At 47.3% G+C, this 15,210-nt stretch overlaps 1 protein-coding gene across 17 annotated transcripts in view; it reads left to right on the top strand.

The window, feature by feature from the left end:
* SLTM (SAFB like transcription modulator) overlaps positions 1-15,210 on the top strand; it is a 333,070-nt gene that overhangs the window by 43,474 nt on the left and 274,386 nt on the right. For all 17 annotated transcript variants that reach the window (XM_069624367.1, XM_069624362.1, XM_069624366.1 and 14 more), the window contains exons 5-7: positions 5,004-5,028; positions 6,437-6,908; positions 7,395-7,441. In XM_069624367.1, coding sequence (XP_069480468.1) covers positions 5,004-5,028; positions 6,437-6,908; positions 7,395-7,441 — 544 coding nt within the window. The remainder of the gene's footprint in view (positions 1-5,003; positions 5,029-6,436; positions 6,909-7,394; positions 7,442-15,210) is intronic.

Genomic DNA, 15,210 nt, shown 5'->3' with positions numbered 1-15,210 from the left:
GAAGATCCCGCCGACGTTAGCTGGCTGGTACCAAGCTAACTATCCAGCATTGTTGAGGGAGATCAAGGGGGATTATCGTTGGTGGAGGGCTCTCCGTGTGTCGTGGCTGGGTAGGGTATCTGCGGTTAAAATGGTGACCTTGCCGCGCCTCCTACCTTTTCCAGGCAATACCGCTGGCTTCTTTAAGGAGCTGGGAACCCTGACCAGTGAATTTTTATGGGTAGGGAGAAAAGCACGCGTTAGCAGGCAGCTGATGATGGCAACCAGACAGGAGGGGGGGGGGTCTTGCTTCACCGAATTTTCAACAATATTATGAAGCTGCGCAGCTGCGATTGAGAGTTTCTTCGGGAAGGGGAGGAGAAACGGGACAAACAGTGGGTGAAAATGGACAGAGCGGTGGCGCACCTTACTTTGGCGGAGGTTTTGTGGCTCCCTAAGCAGCTAAGGCCTCAACATCTTTATGAAAGCTCCATAACGCAATTGATGGCAGAGAATTGGGACAAGCTAGTGAGAACAAAGGGGATCATGACCTTCCCATCTCCTTTCACGCTTTTGTTTTGGTAATGGGGATTTCATCCCGGGGATGGATGGGGGTGAGTTTACGCAGTGGCAGGAGGGGGATGTACGCAACTGGGCAAGTTATTCTGTGGGGAAAGAATCCTTTCATTTGAGGAGTGCAAGAGGAATATGGTGTAACGGAAGGGGACAGGCTCAGATACGCGCAGCTGCGGCACTGGGCATTGAACCCAGCGAACAAGCAGGCGGCAACAAGAGAAAAGACTAGTTTTGAGAGGTTTCTATCTAAGGGGCTGATAACTAATTTATACCAAATCCTGGGCGATGCCACCATTAGAGGCCAATGACGTTAATTGGGTAGGTGGGAGCAAATCATAGGAAGGGAAATCGAACGTATGGACTGGGAGAGGCTATGGCGGAAAATCCCCAAGTTGGCGAGGGCGTCCCAAATCCAGGAAACGTGGTACAAGATTTTGTTTGGGTGGCATTAAACCCCTGCGCGTCTTGAGGAACTTTATCCTGACACTTTGGGGAGGTGCTGGAGGGGTTGTGGTCTGGAGGGCACGGCGCAGCATATTTGGTGGGATTGTCCTGCAATCGGACCCTTTTGGCAGGAAGTTGCGGAGGCTCAGGAGCAGGCTTTTGGGGTGGGGGGCAGCAGACCACCAGCGCTATCCCTCTTGGGGTTGGCAAGGGGAACTATCCTGTGGGAGTCCAGATCTAGGGAGAGGGCAAGGGTGATGCTCGTTCTCGCGGCTATGACCGTAATAGCGCAACGATGGAGGAGTGCCAAGGTACCCTTCATGAGGGACTTGCTGCGGAAGCTCTGGGAAATTATAGCTCTTGAATGGGCAATGGACGATAAACTCCCCTCTTTAGCAACGGATTGGGAGGAAATTATGGTGTTTCTCAAAGACTATTTCCGAATTGGGTGGCGCCCTCAGCGTTTGCAGCTACTGGACTTGCAGTAGACTTGTGTTATTCGTTGAGGTGATGGGTTAGGGTCAAATGAGGGGGGGAAGAAGGGGTGAATCGGGGGTGGTGGGGGGGGGGGTTGTCAAGCTTGGGGTTGTTTCAAAATGACGAACTCATTTGATTATTGTTGAAAATAAAGTTTTTAAAAAAAGTACTTTAGATGCAGCAGAAACTGTCAGAAGGTCTTTGGCTCAAGTTACCCTCCTGAAGAGGCACACATGGCTAAATAAACCAGTGGAAGATGCTAATTTATTCAGAAAGGCAATGGATGAATCCCTCGCAACTGCAAAAAAGGAGCATGACGCCCTTAAGACTCTGGATCAGATCACTGAGAGACCTTCACAAAGAAGGGGAGCGGGAATAGACGTTTCTTTCGTGGGCAACGATTCCCTCAAAGAATACAGCTCGGGGGAATAACTGACCCTCTCCTCAAGGAACCAGAAGCTACAACACCCCATATCCTACCAGGGGGCAATGACGCGCTAAAGTAAGGGGCTGGAACTATGCCCGTTGAGGCTCCTCAGCCAGAAATGACACGCCGTTCCGGGTCCCCTCCCATGCATTCCTGGTCGGGGGCCGGCTAAGATCGTTTTTTCGAGCATGGAATAACTACAGACCAGTGGGTGCTAAAGATCTAATTCGAACAATGGACGGCCTTGTCTTCCCCCTCGGAGGGTCCAAAACATGCAGTTTCAAATCCCTCAATATAGCCAGTCGAGGGGTGACCTTTTTTGGTTCCTCACGAGTTGCTGCGTCCAATACAGGAGTTGCTCAACAGCCAGTGGTGTCAGGCCAGCGGACAATGGAACGATCTAGTGGTTGTCTCGCCAGCCCTCGTTCTCACTACGGTGGTGGTTGAGGGAGAACCTCTTGAAGGGGGAATCTTCACTACCCGCTCAGTGGAGGCCACTCTAACTACAGACTCATCTCTCACAAGGTGGGGAGCTCACCTGCTTCAACAGACTGCACGCAGTTTGGTCGTCAGACATGGCATCCAACCACATAAACCTTTTGGAACTATTAGCAGTATTCAAAGCACTGAAAGCTTTCCAGACACAACTGCAGGGAAAGACGGTCCTGATCCTCAGACAGCACCACAGCCATGTACTATCTGAACAAACAAGGGGGCACTCACTTTCTACATCGCCCTTGACTCCTAATCAACAAGAGTGCACAAGATGCACCAGGAACCAATCACAATGATATTGGTGTCTCCCATGTAGGCCCACCAACCCTGGTTCACTCATCTGATGTAGATGGCCCTATCTCCTCCAATGAAACTTGCTTTGCAAGTTGTCGCAACACAAGGGGGGGAAAACACTTCACCCATGCCCGCAAACATTGAACTTGGTGGCCTGGCTCCTGAGGTCATAGAGTTCAGGCACCTGCAACTCCCTCGGAGATGCATGAAAACGTAACACACGAAATTGCTATTCCAGTAAGTGGAAACGTTTTGTTATCTGGTGCAACTTTAAGAGCATCAACCCCATTGGCTGCTCTCCTACACATCGTTTTGTACAGACTCATTTACTGGACTCAGGCCTAGTCTTAACTCGTTTAAAGTCCACTTAGCTGCTCTTTCAGCCTACACTACATCACAACAAAGGGTGTCATGCTGGAAGATACGTTAAGGCTTTCATGGAGGGAGTAAAAAGAATTCACCCTCATTTCTAACAGCTCCCGGATGGGACCTAAAGGTGGTGTTGACTAGACTTATGGGGTCTTTTTTCGAGCCCATGCATAAAGCAAGTCTCAAAGAGCTCGCCTACAATAAACCAATCTTAGAACTACCAATGTTCTTTCAGAACCCTCAAACATGGGAGGGCTTGGGGGGGAGGGGGGAAGAAGCCTGCACACAGGATGTACGCAGAGCTGTCGAGTTTTACATGGAAAACTCGACCACTCAGTGGCAGCAAGTAGAGAGGGAGACCCTGTATACAAATCTATCTCTAAATGGATTGCCAAATGCATCACTGTTTCTCTCTTGCTAAGAGAACTGCCCTTCAAGCCTAGAGCACATTCTACTCTATGCACTGGGGCTTCCATAGCATTCATTGCAAATGTTCCCCCTAGAGTCTTATTTGCTAAGCGGCAATCTGGAGTTCTGTACACACCTTTACAAAACACTATTGACTAGACATTAATTCTCGGTCCAATTCTCAGGTATGACGAGCAGTACGAAGACATCTTTTCTGTTACTTCTCACATCCTGCCTCCAACTCCGGGTACTGCTTGCTTGTCTATGCACAGCATGTTAATCTAAGCAGATTAACAAGCATCAGAAGACATGCGTTACCGTAAAAGCATTACTGATTGTATCCTTGATTCACATGCGCCCACCCTTCCTCCCCACTCGGATGGAAGGAGCATAGACGTCTTACTAATTTCTCTTTTCTGTACTCGCTCATGTTAGTCATAGGCTCCCTCACGGCAGAAAAAATCCAATCGGAGGGACCTCGACGTGAGGGATTTTGGGTACACTACACGTCACGATAGGAATAGTGTTAGACACGCCCATGTCCCCTTTCGATTCTCGAATTATCAGATGCAATAATTCGCGGTGACCACTGGATGGCAGACTATATGCACAGCACGCGAATCTAAGCAGATGGAATAATCAGAAATGCTTTTATTGTAAGTAATGCATGTCATAGAATTTGAAGAAAATATGTCCTGATGGTTATATCATTCTATTATGGGTCGAGCCTGCTGTGTCAAATTTAATCGGGATCAAATAGAGCTCAGTCTTTTTCAAATCTACTCTGGGTCTGTGTGGCGCCGGCGTAGTTCATGAAATGCGCCCCACCACTGCGTGGCTGGATGTTGACGCAGCGGTGCTGTACGCTTTGGCGTGATGGTGGATTATCCGCCTTCCTCAGTACCAGAGTCAGATCTGCAGTGGGGGGGGGGACACCTGAGGAAAGAGACAAAAGGGGTGAGGAGGGGTGGGTATGGAGTGGTTGGACATATTGCAACTAACATGTTAATGGGCTCCCTCTGGACGCTGGAGAATGGGCTGTAAGGGGACCAACCTGGAAAGTTAATTTCTAGCTTTTTGTTCTTATTTTGAACTCTCATGCATGTCTTGGCAGCTGCCCCCCTCTTTTTATCCATTCCTATTTAATACACTGGTCTCGCAAGCCATCACTTGCCCAGGTTGGACCCCCTTAAGGCAGCTACCTGGAGTTCTGTTCTCACCTTGACTCAACATTACTGCTTAATTGCACCCACAAGCGCCTGCAGTAAACTCTTTGGCGTTCTTAAACAGGAACCAACATCTGCTTGAGGTCCCTATCCAGGTGCTTGTACATTGTCTTAATGTTGTCCCAGAACAAATGATCCTTGCTTATTGAACTCTGGTTTGAAAGCTGGCTGGATTAAGTGTATTGTGGTGGGAGTAGGTGCTGTCGGGGTTAATGTGATTGGGAAATGGTGGTTTATAGTTTTCTGCTTGAATGCATGCCATATTATATTGGAACCAGTTCACTATTGTTTTTTTCAATCTCTTGTAGGAAGCAGATGATGAGGAAAATAAAGGTAAGATGGGTTTGGAGTTTAAAATGGTGTGTTTTGGGAATTTAAAAATGTATTAGACGTGGGGTTGTATGTTTTGTTATTGTGTGCTTGTGATGTGTATGGATTTGCCACAGTGCTGGGTGCATTAGCTTTAAAATGTGGCCTTTTATGTAAGGCACACTGCACAACTTGCGTATATACTTTTAAATCCTGTTTAGACTTTTCTGCTTGAACCTTACATTTTCCGATGAAATGTACAGTCATTTTCCAGATACTCTCCAGTGTGTGGTTCCAGTTTTTTGCCTCGATTATGCTCGTTTAGTCTTGTGACTTAGCAAATTAGGTTTCATCGTTATAGTGGACCTGCAAACTCATTGACAAAAGTTAATTTTAATTGCCATGTCACTCTGGAGCATGGAAATGTGTATCCTGGTTGAATTGGACTAGAATGAATGGTCTTGCAATACTTTGGAACCGAAGTGTGTGGTGGGCCATGGTTTATTTGGACTACAATGCACGAATGGAGCTGGACTGCTGTCGCCTATTCAAGTGCTAATGCTGGATTATGGCTCCGTTGTACTGCCCAGAATGAATAAAGCAACTAATCGTGAAAGCTGCTTGGTCTCCTGCTTTGGACTTTTGAGCAGTCATAGGAGGAAGTGTTGAATTATTCTTCTTGTGGCTGGGAAGAACCTGGAACATTTATGTGACGTTAGGCGGCTTATAAATTGATTGCTGAAACCTTCAAATTGTGGATTAAAAAACGAGGACTGTGGTTGACGATTGCTTCTCTTAAACATGCAGAGTTTGGAAGAGACTGGTGCTATGAAGCACACTGAATGCATCCGAAGTAGCACTAACCTTAAGTGATCAGTTGTAAAGCGAACTTATGGTAGTCTACAAAATGTTGGTTCCTGGTCATTGATGCAAGCCTGGCTTTCTGATGCACAACCTGCACTGGAACAGTTTCTTCATGCGCTCTATCTGGAATAAACAACTCTTGTAAAAACAGTTATGAACACCTAGCAATGGATACTAGAAATTTTGAATCCAGAGTCGTTCTGAATGTTGGATACACAAGTTTACTACGCCATGCTCTCTAGCAGGTAACCAACGAATCTTCTTGCTGTAACGGAAGAGTACTTTAGAAAAGGAACCTCCAATCATGCAACTGACCTTTCGTTGGAGAAGTCTTGAAGAAATGTTCCTCACCGATGGATCAGTGTGTTTGCAGTGCTCTTTTCATGCAATATATAGAGCATGATTTACAATGGTGTCATCCTGGTAAAAGGAGTGTTACAATGTATATGCATCTATAGGTTTTCTGAGCTTCCACCCATGCTAATTAACTTTGTTTTGTAGGTTATGCGAGCCATTGAAATGTTTAAATTTTTGTTTTGCCATGTTTGTTCCTGTTGCATCCTCTTAGATATAGCAGGTTCTGAAGATGGTACACAAGAAGTATCAAAACCTGTTCCTTCAGACGAATGCGTGGATGACACTGAGCCTGCTGCTCATGAAGACATGGAAACGAGCAAGTCTGTGACTGAAGCAGAGGATGATAACATATCTGTCACAATCCAGGCTGAAGATGCCATCACACTGGATTGTGATGGTGATGACCTTCTAGAAACAGGTAAAAATATGAAAATTGCAGATCCTGAAGCATGCCAGACCAGAGATGACCCTGGTGCCACTGTGAAGGAGAGCCTGGGGGGGAAAAAACCTGCTGGAGTGAAGGAGAGCTACAAAGGCGGCAAGAAAAAGCATGATGGTGCTAAAGGTGATTCAATAAAGAAGGAAGCAAGAGAAGTTTCATCCAAGAAAGGAGGCTCTGGAGACAAAGACAAGGATACCGGGAAGAAAGCCTCCTCTACTGGGGCATCAGGCCAAGCAAAGAGGTTTGTTTTTCTATGTCCGTTCTTTACGATACAAGCCCCAGCATTCAGTAAAATCACTCTACATTAAGGGGTTAGCATCAAGACCGGGTGATTACCATATGATCTTCCTTAAATTACATTAGGAAAGTTCAACTACATTGTGTTTGTGCAGTGTTCTTCCGGGTTACCGTTTCGCTTTGTTGGCCTTTTCATTTCAAATATTTTAAACATTTTGGTGATGAGAAATCACTTTAAGAAAACCATGAAGTCCACCCCCTGTCCAGAATTCTGAAGAAGATGGCTAAATCCACTGAATAGTTGCCAGACAATGTAGCTCTTCGGGCACCTTAGGGAAAAGCAGTTGAAAAATCATTAGGCAATCATTTGTTCAAATGAGGCGGCCATTCAGAAATTTGAACTTGCATATTGGTATAAATCTTGGAATGCTGTGCTTGTTTATATTTTTTAATGTTTTACTGGACTCTGACTGATTTATCCTTTTTATAGCACCTCTAAGGACACAAAAGAAAGCAAATCTTCTAAAGATATTAAAGGTAGGTCAGGCATGTTTGGTTTGTTGGATTGATTTTATCATCTCATTGATTTTCTGATAGCGGTTTACCTGCCAAGCTTACATTTTAATGTCTTTGTCATGTAAAGTTGGTGTAATTGTATTAACGGCTAATCAAATGTAATTTGAAATGTTTAAATTGTTAAAAGTACGCTTCATTTTAGGGGTTTACCACTTTGTATTTGGCCGAACTGTCAGAAAAGCAATCTTCGCTTGTTGAACCATGGAGCATTGTGAACTACCAGCACTGTTAATGTATTGACACAGGCACAGCCCTACAGATTAAGAGTGGTCCGGGGGGTGGTGTATCAGCCACTTTGCCTCCCTAAAAATAGGCAAAATCTCCCCAAAAATGTGAGCAAAAATACTCCCAGCAAGAAATAAAAAATGACACGTTGAACCATATGCCCCTGCTTTCACCCAGACCTGAAAGCACAGCTTTTATCTGATCGCTCGTCCTCCACTAACCTACACACTCTTTACAGAGCCATCTCATCGCCTCAAGACCATGGCAATGTTAGCAGTGTCGGACATAAGTCACCTTAACCTAACCCCAGCACTTGAATACTATTAATTGCCAGTTTGAGGGGTTGGTGATTTATATACACTAATTTGTAATACTTCCTTTTATTTTTAGTTCTAATGTTTAATTCCTGCATGTCCTCGATACCTATATCGGCAACATCAACTAAAATTAACATGGAGCAATCTACCCAATTACATTGGCCACCAGCACAATACGTCTCCCCCATTTGCCTTTTCAGTGGGGTAAGGTCATGGGAAGCATAGCCCTGAAAGTGAATTCCTGTTGTAGCCCAGGTTTCTTGGGAACAGATAACTGCTGGTACCTTTTTATACAGTTGCACCAGCCCTCCTTGCACAAGTAAGTCTTTCAAGCAGGACATCTCGTGGGGAAATGCAGAGGTAGTGCTTGCCACAAGACTGCCAAAGCGGCTGTGTTGTGGCAAGTGCTATTTTTGCATTCTGCCTTTCAATCAGGTGCTCCATTCATGAAGGGAACGCAGCCTGGAAAAGTCCATTTTGAGTATACTTGAGTAGTGTCTTTCTAAAGGGGTACAAAGGCAGTGCTTACCATAATGCAGCTGTGTTGTGGCTAGTGCTGATTTTGTGTTCTGCCTTTCAGAAAGGTGATCCTTATGAAGTAATGGAAGAGTCCACACCAATTTTACTTCATGAAAGTAGCATCTTACTGAAATACTGAATGCAAAGGCAGCATTTGCCATACTACAATCTGCTATGTTGCGACAAGCACAGACTTTGCATTCTCTCTTTCAGGTGTTCCTGTCAAGAAGTTAAGACAAGTCTTCATGGCATGTGTCTGGGCTTCCCTCTAACAAGGGCATTCCCATTAAAAAAAAGCACACGGTTGACGATATGTCGTCTACGGGCATGTTCACACCTATGGCTTGGGTGGAGCCGGACTCCTTAAGGCATGTCGAAACACAGTATTCAGCTGCCAGAAATACACAAGTATTGCGGCAGAACAGCCCAGATGCACCCCTCATCTGGCCGGCCTCCTTGGCTTTATTCCTGCTCCCACCTGTGAGGTTAGAACCTCTCATCTTCGACTCCACACATCTCGGATATCGCTAAGAAGTCACACTACCAACTCCACCTCCTCAGACGTATTCTTCCTTTCCTTCCCCCAGAAGCTGTCTAGAGCTCTGGTTCCCTCTAGGCTGGACTACTGCAACAGCCTCTTTCTTAATATGCCTGCTTCTACTCTCCACCCTCAAACTCGTCCCGAACAGGACTACAAGACTTGTACTTGACTTCAAGCCCAGGGATTGTATCTCAGCACTGAAATCTCTGCAGTGGCTGCAAGGATTAAGTTCAAGACCCTCTGCATTGTCCACAAGGCCTTCTTTGGCCCGGATCCTCGATACCCCAAACTCTCTTTGCAAATACCTTCCTAATTGAGCTCTCTGCTCCTCCACTCATTCAGGTTCAGTCGCTTTTCCATGTTAAGAGTTAGTGGTAGATCTGTCTTCGGCTGGGGCCTCCCTCTGGAACAGCCTCCCTGCTTCTCTGAAACCTGAGAACCATCTCTGGTACCGGAAGCACCCAAAGACACTTTGCTTCTGCGTTCTCTATTCCTCTCCCCTGCTGATTACCAGTCTGACACTGGTCACCTGGGTACCCTTTTATTTCAGGCCCAGGCCCCTGCCCACCCAGTTACACACCCGCACTGCCTCCCGGCACCCCTTACACTTGTGTCTGTATCTGTAACCCTACAGTCCCCCACCTGCACTGTTGGACACCTGCAGTCTGCACTTACCCTTGCACCTGCTGGCTGTATTTGTTTTGATCCCCATGTGCAGCACGGCCCCCCTCCCCTGCACTTGCGCGATCTGTATGTCACTTGGCCTAGTAAGATTGTCTGTCCTCATTTTGTTCACCCCTTCCCTCGTCGCGCCTTGAAACACTTGTGTATATGCGCATTACAAATGCCATATATCTAAATATGAAAATCTCACCCTTCTGAGCAGCCTCTTCCATCCCAGATCCCTCTGCTTCATCCCTGTGGACTAGACAGAGGTTTGAGAATTATATGGATACGATATGTGCCAAATCATAGACTTCTCAGAGAAATAAATTACCCACAAGACTGTCCCATCCCACCAAAGCTGCAGAAGCTTCCTAGTTTATCACAAACCCATCCGAGGACATTTTTTGATTATTCGGAAACCAGAGGAAAATATTGGGACAATTCTTTTGATCAAGAGACAACTGACCAGTGCCCAGACTGGGATAAAGATCAGCCAGCAGATCAAGGGCCTTGGCTCTCACCCACTCATACCCCAAACATGATCTGTCTGGACCCACCTTCTTCCCTTAACAGTTGCCGTCATTGCCAATAGATGACCAGATGGTATTTAAGTATCCGGTCATATTTTCGAAACGTGTTTCGAAAATATATAATTGATTTTTTTCTTGGAGATATTATTTTTGAGGAAATGGCATTCAAAAATAAGCCATTCGAAAAAGCTGCTTTATGGCATTATTTAATGCCATCCTAAAAAGCCGCCGATCACTTTCAAATTGCTACGCAGGAGACTGTCCGGGACTTGATTGAGGACATTCTCAAAGAAAAGCCTCCCACGATTATTCCTCTTAATTCCATAAAGAAACGCCATGCTCCTTCTTTGTCTCCTTCCCTCATAAGGGCTGTCAATCCTCTGAAACTGTTTCGCCCCTCCTTCTGACCCCATGTATATTCGATGTCCTGCCACACCGGACTCTGGTTTTGAGAACCACCAGAAAAAGGGAAGGAGTGCCACTGTGTCTACAACAGAGGCTCCCCTGGATAAGGACTGCAAAAAAACTCTGCCTTTGGCAGACTTATTACCACATCTGCAGCCTGTTGAACCGGAATTGCGCGTTCTGATGCTTGTTAATCTGTTTAGAATCACATGCTCCGCATGTGGTCTGACATCCAGTGGTAACTGTGAAGTATTGAATCTTGTCTTTCGGGACAGAAAGGGGACGTCGGCATAGGCGTGTCTGTAAAACTATCCCTATCGTGACGTGTAGTGTACCCAAAATCCCTCACGCGCCGAGGTTCCGCCCAGATAACTGGTGGCACTATTGCAGAGCTCTTCATAAGAGACATTGTTAATCCTTGCTTACCGACTTTTTCGGTTATTCCCTCCTAACGTCACTGACGGTGTTCAGATACTACAACAAAGACTGCGGGAACTTTCGACTTCAATGCCTAAGATCTGGCGGCAGAGCCATCCACATGGCTGGGCCCTCTGGCCGGCCTACACAGTAGGGAGAGTGGGGTCGGGGTGGTCATATCTTCTATTCTCTCCTCTTTCCCCTTTACCCTATAGGTCTGGTCATCACCTTCATTACCTTTCACTATGGAACGGACACCATTTAAGTTTTGCCCATCTTGCACGGTCAGATACCTGTGGAAGGACGAGCACGGTAAGTGCAATAACTGTCTGCCCCTTGACCACGACTAAGTGCAGTGCGCGGCCTGTAGGCTCCTTCGACCTAGGAGTGCCACGTTAAGCAGTGGGCCGCCTACGGCATGTTGTGGGCTGGATCTTCTCCCACCACCGAAGTGAAGGTGGGGGGGCACTAGTGGTGATCGAGCATCTGTACTGGATGCCATTGACCTTACGACAGACCCTTTTAGGTCCACCACGCACGTCTCCAACCCTGCTTGGCCTGACACAAGTCAACGCTATGGGGACAACATCCGGCGACGGGAGTGTACAAAAAACCCACACTAAACACACAACCCCAAGCCCGGTTTCGACGGTTCTGCCGAAACAGGCTAAAGCACCGACAGGACTGCCGTAGACTTCGACTGATTCCTCTGATTTTGGAGATCAACAGCCTTCCCCGCATCCGCAGCAGCGACTGGGCCATTGAAAATAAAGGGCGCTACCTCACACATTTGGCCGGCGAAGCGCACTCAACTGATGCTCCGACACCCACTAAGACCCCAGTAGGCAAAAAATCTACCACTAGGCCTAGTCATAGGGCACGGCCTGCTTCACCAGACATCGCCGAAAGAATCGTGAGAATTACTTCAGCAGTAGGGCTGAAGCCTAACGAGTAGACTATAAGCGTAAGGAGCGTGCGGTGAACACGTTGAAAGACGCGCCACAGCACCCTGCTGCTCACGAGGACTACAAAGACAGTCGGCGCCTTTTGTCTAGCTCTATTAGTAATACATTTCGGCGCCACCCATTGACCCTTCTGGTTCGTCTGAATGGACCAGGGAAACATTTGAAGGGTGCATGTACCATTTGGAAAAGTTTCTCGCTTTCAGAGCACCCTACCCCCAAGAGACCTCAGGAGGACCGCCCTTGTGTGTCAACTTTGAGATTTCCTGGAAATGTAGGACCTTCTCGAACATTTCACTCCCATCCACCCTGACGATGAAATCCCGATGGACGCTTATCAAGACATTTAGGAAGAGGATACTACCTTCCTACAGGACTACACTGCGGATGACAAGGCGGATGCCACGGAGAACTGGGAGGACACTTAACAAGTTGAGACGGAGCCATGGGCGCCCCAACTCACGATCAGGACACAGATGTCCTATGTTTGGATTCCCCTCTTTCCACTCCGGCCCGCCAAGCTTCACCAGTAGACTATCAGATGGCTTTTAATGCCATCTTAAGGAAGGCAGCTGATCATTTTCAGATTGCCACCCAAGAGGCCATACCTGAACAAGATTTCGTGGAGGACAAGAGAACCCCCCCCCCCTTCCAGCCAAGCTATTCCTCTCCTAAATTCCATTAAAAGGAGATTGGCTCCTTCACTGGTCGCATCAGCCCAGACCAGAGCAGTGAATCCAAGGGTGGAGAAATTATTTAGGCCATCGCCTATCGACCTTCAATATATTAAAAGCCACACCACCCCAAATTCCCTAGTGGTTACCACCACCCAGAAATTGGCAGGAGTACCCCTTGCTAGGAGAGGCACATCCCGATAAGGAGTAAAGACTATGCCTTGAGTAAGCGAATTACCATGGCAGCTACTTTTACCACGCACATAGCAAACACTACATTGCTTGCTAGTTATGCCGATGCACAGTGGAACATGATGCGAGGTCTCCAGGAAGTGCCTGAATCTGCAGGAACCAAATTACTCGCTATCGTGGCCGAGGGCAGGCAGGTCAACCAAAATATAATAAACCCTGGATACTGCAGAGACTGCAGGAAGGTTCCTGGCTCAAGGCACCCTGCTTAAACGCCACGCTTGGCTCCCAAACTCAGCCTTCAAGCCGGAGACCCAAGCAGCTCTTATTAACTAACTTATCAGTCAAATCTCTTTGGTAAAGCAGTTGACGATGCTCTAGAGACTGCCAAAAAAGGGCACGAGACCCAAGTCCCTGCAACAAATCACACCCCCACCCCCCAAGGGGAAGCGGGTCCTGCCGGTCCTTTCGAGACCATTCCCATCTGCGCAAAACGTCAAAACATGTACAATACGGGAAACAAACTCAGGACAAGCATCCAGCACCCCCACCTAGGGGTCAGCAGCATGGCAGAGGCCCCAATTCCAGGGGAGCAAAAGCCTCTGGTCAGAAATGACCTACGGATCCAGGTCCCCTCCCATGTCACTCCGGTCAGGGGGGCGCTTAACATCTTTGCTTTCGGCATGGGAGGGAATTGCAGACCAGTGGGTTCTAAAAACGGTCACCCATGGGTATTGAGGGTCTGACGAATTCCACACATTTCAGATCGCCCAAAGCATGACGCCTGACCATCTGCAAATCCTAATTCAAGAAGTAGAGGCACTTCTGGAAAAGGATGCTATAGAAGCCGTCCCTTTTCTTCAGGTAAACAAGGGTATTTATTCAGTGTACTTATTTTCACCCTAAAAGGACCTCTCCCTGTGCCCTGTGTTAGACTTGCGCCGAGCGAACACATTTGTTTAACCAAGTTTTGTATGGTAACCCTACAGGAAGTAATCCCACTGTTGAAACAGTGGGATTACATGACAACATTGGACACGAAAGATGCATACTTTCATATTTCAATGTTACCAGCATACAGAAAATATCTAAGGTTTATGATCGAGGACAGGCCCTATCAATTCAAGGTACTCCTCTGCGGCATTGCCTCAGCGCCAAGGGTGTTTACGAAGGACCCGGCAGTAGCAACACCACACCTGTGCAGACTATCATCCCTGTTTACCCATACCTCAACTGGCTCATAACAGGGGACTCTTACGAAACATGCCTAAGGAATACTCGGAAGACAATACACTTGTTCAATCTGGGATTCTCCATGGAGAAGAAATCCAGCTTAGACCCCCAGTCAAGTCAAACAATTTCTAGGGGCCCTAATTTGGACAAAGGACGGCCTCCCCTCTCCCCCCCCAATGAGGCAGTTAGAACATGCTTTCTCTGATCTCTCTATGTATCCAGTCAGGAAGTGACGTTACGCAAGGCCATGCGCTTGCTAGTTATGGCGTCATGCAGTTACTTGGTTCCCCACGCGCGGCTGCGAATGCGTCCCATGCAAGAATGGCTTAACAGCCAGTGGTGTCAGGCCAACGGACAATGGGAAGATCTGGTAGTTGCCTCGCCAGCCCACTGTCCCTCTCTACAGTAGTGTTCGCGGGAAAACCTCTTGAAGGGGAAGACCTTACAAAACCCCTGCAGTCGAAGCCACCCTCACAACAGGCTCATCTCTCAGGGGGTGGGGGGCCCACTTCAGCAGACAGCGCATGGAGTGTGCTCCCCACGGGCAGCATCCAACCATATAAATCTGTTAGAGCTATTAGCGGTGTTAAAAGCACTGAAGGCCTTTCAGACACCGCTACAAGGGAAAACAGTTGTCCTGACCAACAGAACCACAGCAATGGATTACCTAAACAAACTGGGCCACACTCTCCAGGGCTATCCAAGCTGTCACAAAACATTTGGATGTGGGCTTTCAAACACCAGATGTTCTTGTTTTACCTACACGTTCCAGGGAACTCCATCTTCTAGTGGAAGTGCTCAGCAGAGATTTCCCACTGCCCATAGAATATGAATGGCGTCTACACGAAGACAGTCTTCCACGTCTTCGCAGAATGTGACTTCCCAGAGATCGACCTGTTTGCAACTCAGGAGTATGCCCAATGCCAAGACTACGCCTCCAGGTATCCCCAGAACCGCTCCAAAGGGAATGGACTCTGGATAGCATGGTCAGGGAAATTTGTCTACGCTCCCCCCCCCCCCCATCCCTCTGCCCGCTACCCTACTCAAGATAG

Source organism: Ambystoma mexicanum, chromosome 11 (assembly GCF_040938575.1).
Source record: "Ambystoma mexicanum isolate Mex_15411 chromosome 11, UKY_AmexF1_1, whole genome shotgun sequence".
Taxonomy (NCBI): domain Eukaryota; kingdom Metazoa; phylum Chordata; class Amphibia; order Caudata; family Ambystomatidae; genus Ambystoma; species Ambystoma mexicanum.
Note: the sequence above shows the minus strand (reverse complement) of the source record. Positions and strands in the feature narration are given on the sequence as shown.